General features: G+C 36.4%; 1 protein-coding gene across 1 annotated transcript in view; it reads left to right on the top strand.

The window, feature by feature from the left end:
- The first annotated feature begins 3144 nt into the window (after positions 1 to 3144).
- The window catches only part of LOC106463745 (F-box/LRR-repeat protein 6-like), a 39464-nt gene continuing 33047 nt past the window's right edge, over positions 3145 to 9561 (top strand). The window contains exon 1 of the mRNA XM_022391319.1: positions 3145 to 3284. Within this exon, the coding sequence (XP_022247027.1) occupies positions 3145 to 3284 (140 nt within the window). The remainder of the gene's footprint in view (positions 3285 to 9561) is intronic.

Here is a 9561-nt window from a genome sequence, read left to right as displayed (position 1 = left end):
TGTACCTGCTTGAATGTTTAAGTACACTGGACTGTTTGCTCTGCCTGGATACTTTCTGTAGTTTGCTATACAGGAATGTGTTCAGCAGAATGCTTCTCTCAAGAAATGTTCCGGACTGACTAACCAAATGACATGTTCCTTAGGACATAAGAAATCTCACATTTACTCAGGATGACATGTGCTACCATATAATCAGTAATGCATGAAGGACGTACATTTCTTTATATGCAGAGAAGTAGAGTCTAACATGCAGTCTGATGTTTTTTCTCTTGTTGGCTCTGAAGCTGAGTTTGTGGGAGATTAAGGGCAGACTGGTGAGAATTTATACTCAATATTTTCAGCACTTTCTTTTACTCAAACAGCTAATCATGAGCCTCAGACAGACATTCCCCCTACTGTACCATTTTTGCAAATAGTATGTCAAGTTTGTAATGTTTTGAGTATTATTTCTCCCATAGATTACAAATCTTCTCTTTCTTTACTGGGGGAAAATCATTTGGCTGACTACCTGGTCCTTCCATCTTTGCCAGAAATTGCTGTGAGGAGACTTGCTGATCATTTGAGAGTGGGTGCTACCATACCTTGTCCTTCTCATTTATTGGATCAAAATGCTTTGGTTTTTCATCACCTGGAGAACCCTTATTTGGACTCTCAGAGGTTAGATCCTCTTCTTGCTATTTGGGACTCTAGATAAGATGCCACGGTTCATCTTAATCAATATAAGTTTCCATAATTTGTCTGTCCTTACAACAATTTTGCATTTTTATCATCTTTGCAACTGTTGTCTGAGGCCAATCACAGATCTCCTGCACAATTTTCAGATGATCTTAGTCATTTATTGATTGTACTTTGATCAGGTTATCGGCTTTTGCTCTCTTCTTGGTATCTTTGCTTGTTTGTTGTTGGGATCTTTTGGAGAATGATTTCTTGCTGGAGGGAGTTTGCTATCCTGCTTCAGCCGTTAGAGATATCAGAGAAGCTCCTTTTCTTAGACAGTTGGTTTTTTGTTGCTATTCCCAATTGCATGGAATCTTGAGTGGATGTGGCCCATCTCCACTCTTCCCTTTCTACTCTGGCTTCATGACTGTCCCAAAGGTCTTCTCCAGAACATTTTTCTGCATCTCCTGGTTGAGTTTCCAGACCTCTGGCTTCGGTACCAAGATCCATTAGAACACAAGGGTGATTCTGACCTTAACAGCAGGTATCCTCCTCTAGGGTGGAGTGCAGACTACAATGTTGGTGACTACCTTATAGGGTCAGGTCCTGTGAAGTCTCAGTCACTTCCTCTAGCCTTCTTGGTTTACAGTGGAGTCATTTCTTTCCCTTTAGTGGCTCTTTTCACCCAGTCTATGGATGACAAAATTCAGTGTCACTAATATCTACTTTTATATTACCTCATGGTGTTATCTCTGTTTGTGCACAAAAACCAATATTTTCAGTTTCTTACTCTTCCAATCAGCCTCACATCTGCCCCATATGTTTTTTGTTGGATAGTCAGATCCTTTTCACATCATATTCACTCAGTAGGCATTCGCAGTCACCATTACACGGAAGACTGGCTTCTTCTTGCCCCTTCCCGCCACTTGGCAGAACTTTACACTCGATCTCTGTTATCAGAAGCTGCAAGAGCTGTGTTCCTTATCAAAAAGGAGAAGTCTATTCTTACTCACACAGTACCTCATCCGTTTAGAGGTGTTTATCAATTCTGGACTAAGGCCCAACCTTCTCATTTATGTCTTCAGGCCATAGAAAGGGTAGTTCTTAAAATACAGTTGTCTCCTTCTCTACCAGTACATGCAGTTCTATCTCTTTTGAAGATGTGGGCATCCTTGGAGACACTTAGAAAAAATTAGAAACAAAAGCAAAATTGATGTTTATTACATTTAACCAAATAATCACCAACAGAACATTCAAGTTTTACTTTCACCTTTGAATACCTAGCCAACTTCTCTAATTGTTCTCAAAACTCCCACCTTCCCCAGAAATCCACTTCTCAAGTCATGACCGTTATTAACCCCTGTTGTTCTCTGAATTCCCGACTTTCAGCAGGTGGTCAGTGTTTGTTGCTCAGGGCACGTTTTTTATAGCTAAACCAATTATTGACTCTAACTTTCAGTACCACGTTAGTTGCCACAAAGATTAGGGCTTAGATGCCTAACTTCAACACTTGGCTGGGGCCGAGTATTACCGGGTAGCCCAATACCCTGCCAGGGCCGAATATCTGGCCGAGTACCCGTGCATCTCTAGACAAAATGCTTTAAAAAATTTAGATTAAAAAAGTGTACGATTGGTAGAAGTTAAGAGATGGCTGGAAAATAATGCAGAGGGATTAAAGAAAATACAGCAACTGAAGCAAGAGTGGAAAGGGGAAGGAGTGAAGAAAAAGAGGGAGAAGAAAAGTTGGGGGAGAAGAAAGAAATAATCAACTTAATTTCAAATTAAATTTAAACAACATGCAATACAATGATTTATTTATTTATTATGGTATTTTGTTAAGGATTTTATTAATTTGTTTAATAACCTATGACAGCCTCATTCCACACACACAGGCATAGGGAAAGCAATTAAATTTTTGTTCTGTTTTGTAATATCTAAATCATGATAACATCCACAGGGAAGCAATTATCGAAAAAAGACCACAGACCTTTATCAAAGATGTAGCAAGTGATTTAGAAAATCAAAATGAATGCTTTTTTTTTGTCAGTTTCAAAGATGTTTTTTTTTTTATAATTTGTAACAGTAGGTTTTAATACTTTACTAACAACAGAAGTCAAACAGTGATAAGCCTGTTGCATGCTGGATTCTATCTTGTTCTTTTTTGTTTCCATAAACATCTAGCTTCCTAAAGTAAGACCATAAATCACAGAGCTGTAATGTAACAAAGAATTAATGTAAAATGTGGTTATAATTAAAATATAGAAATCTACAAGAGAAAATACTTGGATATTGCTTATCCATATCCCACTATATATGTTATAGAGTTAAAGCATTTACTTCATAACTTCAATCAACCTAAATTTTCAATGAACAATAAAAAATGATTTATTATCTTTGACCTAAAATTGTCATTTGCTTAGTAATATGTGTGAATGTCTTCTTTTCTTCTAGGTGATTTAGATTGGTTAGTAACCACCAAAATTTGTTATGGCTACACAAAATGTACAGAAAGAGGTTGTGGGACTGAAGCAGGAATCAGATAGGAATGTGCTTCTCAACATTGGAGGTGATATGTGGCCTTCAGATAATACAGATTTTTTAGTAAATATCAATTCACACAAAATGAGGTAAGAGCTGGAAGTAGCATACAATAGGTGATATAGATGCAAATTTAACTGAAAAAAAATTAAACTTTGCTACAAAATCTTAAATTTTTTTATTAATGAAATATGACAGTTACAAAAGTATTCTATTATGTAATAAAGTATGTTCACATGCTATGTTTTTTTATGATGATGTTTTGAATGTAGGGGTAGTTAGTTTATTACATGATACATGTTTGTTTGAGGGAAGTATATCTATTACAAGTTCTAACTTCAAGAACATCAAATTTGATCATATATTAGTCAGTCACACTGTTTCACTTACATAGTTTGAGTAGTTTTACCAGTATTTACTTTTTAACTATAAAATGCACATTTGCATAGTCCTGATGAAGTTTTTACCAGTCTTTTTTTGTGTAAAATTCAGTGTTTTAGAATATTTATTGAAAACTTATTTTAAAAAACGTTTTTAAAGATACATATTCTTTTAAGCTATGAAGTCTGTCATTTTTTTGAGGAAAGTGACCAGTGGCATCTATAGTTTGCCACCTAATGAACAATATAAGAATACATAGGTTGACAACTTCATAATGATAACAGACAACACCATTATTTTGACGTGAATGCGGTAAGCACAGTTTATTTAAACAACCAGTACTAGATAATGATCCATCTAAACTTAGCTTTTCAAATTCATCAAATTATTCAGTGGAAACATAAAAGAACCAGCACATTTTACATCATTTGTAAAATATTTTAAACAAGTTAACGGTTATTATATTCACTCTTATACTTGTGTCTACCTAATATTAACTTTCAATCAAAACAAGCTACCATTTTTAGATACAGTTTATATTAGTTATTCTTAGCTTGAATCACATAATTAAAGTTCATTGTTTCTGATATGCCATTTTTTATTTCAGTAAACTATTTAATCGATATGTTGTTCTCAAACTAGCTCTATCATTCTCAAACAGGAGTAAGCTGGAAAGCCTTGTATTTTTTTATGTTTGGATGAATTTAGTTTTACGAGAGAAGTGTATCAAACATCCTGTTCTGAAACAGTTTTGATAAAAATAAAAGGTTTTAGTCATTAACATACTATGTTGTTCAGTTTTGTTTTAGTTAGTTTAGTCAACTTTTATAATATTTATTTAGCTTATATATCTTTCCTTTACATTCACTTCTATTTCTCTGTACATTGTTTACCAGGACTGCAACATGAATTGATCTTATACAGGCAGAGGCATGTTGATTATAACAGTAAAAGTTTTTGATCTATATGGGATATTGCATCAAAAATAGTTTCACTTCTGGAGTTAATATTGTTATATCAATTATATTTTCTCTAGAGCAGTAAATTTTTTACAGATTTCTCCTTCCATACAAGAAAACAGTTTTAAGAAAAATAACTTTCAAGAACAAGTCTGCTTTTTAAGATGGTTTCTGCCCCTATGTTTTATTAGAATTTTTGTGAAATTCCTGGATGAACCCTATTACGAACCACTATCATGGTTCATGGTAAATCAAACACCATTGTATTTTGTGGCAATATTAATATAAAACAATTGTTTTTTTTCATAATTTCACGTGTGAGGTATTCTAAATGCTGCACTTTAAAATCCTAATGATTGTATATTACAAAATATAGGAACAGATACATATGAAGAGCTTAGATGCAAAATGTATAAACCATTTATTCCTGCCTAAAATTAACTGCCAAAGACATCATCCTGATTATGTTTACTGTTTTAAAAAAAGTAAGTTTCTAAATGTTGTAATCTACTTTCTGTGTGTGTGTGTGTGTGCTTTGTGGGATGGGGGTAAGTAGGTTTTTAACAAGGGCAAATAGATTTTCCTAGCATTTTTGTCCATTGGACAATACATTTTTTTCAAAAATTCCACACCTCTGCTTTTTCACATCCTAAATTCTGTTTTAAACAAGTCCCTAACTTTTATATAGTTTTATAAATCCTCCAATCTCTCTCTCAACTGAAACATCCTAAACTTATGGTATTTATCATTGATTTCTTCATTTGTCTTCAGTAGGCTAACTAGTTTAATCTTTCCTGAGTTGTGCATAGATTTTGGCAGCATACCTAGCCATTTTTGCTGTAGGCTTCGGTGCTTGAATAGCTTCAAAGAGAAACTTGGTCAGTAACGATGACAAATATAATAAAATCTATCCTTCTCTTTCAAGAATCAACATAAAAAAAGTTCTATGACCTGCACAGGAGTTTTTTTTTAGTAGGTTTGCCCAGATTTGAATAAAATATTCATAGCTGTTTTTTTCTGTAGGCTGGTGAAACAAGAATAATACGAATAATAATAAGAAGAAGAGGAAAAACAAATAGATGAATTTTGTCTAACAATAGGAAAATCAACTTTTTTGCTATTATCAATATTTTAGCCATTGAGATAGAAAGTCTTGAGTGTTCTATAATAAATAATAATAATAATAAGGCTGGAGACTGTTATAAATATACACATTGTTTACTCTAATAAAACAAAGCATTTATAACTAGTATAACAGTACTTAAATGGCTCCTATATTTCTGCAATGCTTGAATGGCTTCAAAGAGCTTATGTTGGTAGCAAAGAAAAACTTCAAAAATTTTAGAGGTTGGAATTCTCAATTTCAAGAATCAACTTAAAAATAGCCCTACAACCTTTGCAGGTGTTTGTTTAGTTTTTACAAGCTGCCACAGAAAAAAGGCTATGAATATGTTACTGAAACCTGGACAGTAGTAATGAATGCAGTATTGAGTATGTCATAGGGTTGTTTTAAAATTAACTCCAATACGGTACTTCCCTCCACTCACAATATTAGCTATTCTTCTCCAGTGCTGCCTTCTATATGTAGTTTTTTTTTCATGCAGACCATAATCCTTCTGCTCTCCCTTATTGGAATTGAATGATTCTAACATGTCTCACGTGAATCATCATGCGTCACTTCTGCACCAATAGGAGCGTGACTTACGTGATGCATGTGACTCCCTCTATATGCCTCTACTGAACTATCACTTCTCATTTGGCAGCACTTGTGCTCAGACGTGTACCTTTTTATTTGTTTAATGTTTCGCATTCATCTTTAATATACTCATGAAGTGGTCTTCATTTATTTTCACTTCTAGTTTCTGTTAAGACTGTTTCTTAACTTCATTTTAATCCCAGTTTATTACAGTTGCATTGTTATTTATACTTTTGATTATTGGTTCACTCTTCCTCATTATTAATTCCAAAATTCATGTTACCACTTCAGCACTATATCTCATGCCTCAGGTGCGGGCAACCTGGTGGGGGATTTATCCATGTTTATTCAATGAGAGATTGAAAATTACGTGGGTCAGAGGAGTCAGTTAACCCTAATATGGTATTTTTGGACTTTGTTTCTTAGGTATATGACATTGTATCCTTTCCCCCTATTTCTTAAGAACTGCATCTTTCTTTACTACATGACATATATTCTCATCCCTATTTGGTTCCCCCCCAGATATTAGGATACATGCTGGACATCTTTCCTCACAATTATGTGATTGGCTTTGTATCAGTTTATATCATCATCCAGTCTGTCCTTTTCTGGACCAGCAATTGTTAGGTTCCATTTTGCCTGTTTGGGGTGCAGCCCCCAAATCTCCTGTAAGTCTGACCCATGCCCAATTTCCCCACCTTCATCTTACTCTTACTCTTACAACTCTTTTATGGTATCTCTCTGCCATCCATCTACTCTATGAGGCTCTCCACTGAAATCTTGATGGTTTTTCTGGGGACATCCTCTCCCTTCTTTCCTCCATGTTGGCTTGTTTGTTGTCTTGAGCTCTGGCTTTACATTTGTGGTTTCTCTGTTGTTGGGACTTTCAAGGTCATGATGTGACCTTAACTTGCATCCATTTATCATTATCTACAGGATTTACATATGGCCCCATTTCTGCAGTGATACATCTTTGACATGATCCCTGAGTCTTTGGAATCACGAGTTGCATCAGTACAACAACAGTCTTTTCAACCTTGTTGCCTGTTTGTTTCAGTCAGAGCCCAATGTGTCAGCTGTTACCCTTTCCTGTCCCTCCCCTTCCCAACCCTTACCTGTCCCTTCTTCTCAGGGTGATTCGTCTCGTCATCTAAGATGACGATGCACATCACCAACAGTATCAGTGACCACCCGGGGTGGGAACTTGGCTTGCTGATATTCTTCATCACTGGCTGGCATCTTTTCATCAAGGATCATTGAGTTCTTCAAGCTTTATCGGAAGGATTCATGATCCCATTTTTTCTTCACCACCCATATCTCCTATACCCATTTCCTTCCCTCTGACTAGGGATTCCATGACCAGCCAGCATCTGTCAGAGGCAGTTCAGAAACTTCTTTCTCAGTAGGCCATCGAACCTGTTTTACATCCTTCACCAGGTTTTTGTTCCAGACTCTTTGTTGTTCCCAAGAAAACCAGGGACTGGAGGCACGCCATCCATTTGTCCCACCTCACTTACTTTGTTCAACTGCCCCATTTTACCATTGAGTCATTCATCCTATGGTGGACATTTTCTCAGGGCTTATGGATGATCAAGATGGATGTCGCAAATACCTTTTTCCATATCCCTATATCACCACGGTCTCCTCCGTATCTTTGGTTCATCCATCAAGGGGTGGCTTATTTATTTTGTGCTCTACCCTTCAGTCTTGCTTCCATCCCTTATGCTTTCTGTCAGGGGGTAGGAGCTTTTGCTCACCATCTTCATGCTCTGGGGTTGTAATAACACCATTATATAGACGACTGGCTTCTTCTGACTCATTCTGAACTGGAATCAGCCAGCCATACTTGTCAGCTTCTTATAGTTGCTGCTTGAGTGGGCTGGTTAATCAAATTGGAGAACTCCTTCCTCTGATCTACCCAATATCTCGTCCACTTGGGTGTCTTTTTTAACACACATCTCAGTTGGGCCCAACCTTCTCCTCTACTACTTCATTCTATGGAATTGTTAGTTTGCCATGCACTTTCATTTCTCTCACTTTCTGCTCATGAGGTTCTATCACTTTTGAGGATGTGGTCTTCAATAATATCAGTGGGCTCTTCACGATCAATGGAACTTTGCTCGGGATCTCTTCTCAGCTCTCGTTACCCTTCCTCCTCCCTGATGGATGATCTGCATTGGTGGTTCGACAACGCTCATATGGCAGCGGGCAGCTCTATCTTTTTTGGGATCTTTCACTTCTTTTATGTCCTCTGCAGTGGATTTTAGTAAACCAGTGAAACATACCCTTTGATACACTGTCTTTTCTCATTTCTCTATTTTCATCTTTTTCTTTTTCACTGTCATGGTAGCTCAAAAGATTTCATGCAACTCTAAGCATTCATCTTCTTCCACCTCTACCAAACTTCCACTTGTTCATGGATACCTCTTTAGGTGGATGTGGTGCAGTTCTGAACACTTACAACCTTTCAGTGTTTTGTCTTCTGCAGAGAGGTATTTCCACATCAAATATCCTTGAGATGTGGGTAGTTCAGCGGAGTTGCCACCATATTTTGCTACAACTCTCTAAATATCATGATTTGATTTATTTCAACAACTCCACTCTCATTTCTTACATTACCCAACAAGGAGGTACTCTCAGGACTTCTATTTCTTGTTCTGAAGCTCCGCTTTTGCACTTTTGGGCTTAAGACAATATCATCTGGTTGTTGACTTTTTATCTTCTGGAAACTTTGAATTTGATGGGAGATTGGCTGGCATGGCCAGACTGGATCCTTCAAACAGAGTGGCCTTTACATTTGGTATTTTTATAGATTTGTTTTCACTTTTGAAGTTCTTTTAAATTTGCATTTGTGACTCCTCTTGCCAGGTTTTTTCTTTGCCTCTCTTTGGCCAACTCAGTCATGATTTATGCTCCTTTGCCTCTTGGCAATCCTAGGGCCTGTATGTCTTCCATCTCAGAGATTCCTTTTTACATCAGTCTCAGACATCTATCTTTCACCACAATGTTTCATGCTTTCATCTTCATTTGTGGTTTTGTCTGGTCCCTAGCATGACAAGCAGCTTTGTTATTGCAGACTAGCCCATATTCTTGCACATTCTTGTCAGCCATCCACCCTTGCAACTTATATACAGGAGGATGATTTATTGATGCTGGTCCATTTGCCACTCCTTTCCTTTAAATCATTTAACTTTTTATCATCTAACTTCCTTTTTTCCCCTGGCTTTCATGTGGATCCATTCTGTTTCATTGACTGCTGATTTGGTTCCTTTTCTGGACTTGAATCTCTATTTTATTTCCATCTTTCTCTTATAACATATTTCTTCGTTA

Source organism: Limulus polyphemus, unplaced genomic scaffold (genome assembly GCF_000517525.1).
Source record: "Limulus polyphemus unplaced genomic scaffold, Limulus_polyphemus-2.1.2 Scaffold1473, whole genome shotgun sequence".
NCBI classification, from domain to species: domain Eukaryota; kingdom Metazoa; phylum Arthropoda; class Merostomata; order Xiphosura; family Limulidae; genus Limulus; species Limulus polyphemus.
This window is presented reverse-complemented; position numbering and strand designations above follow the sequence as displayed.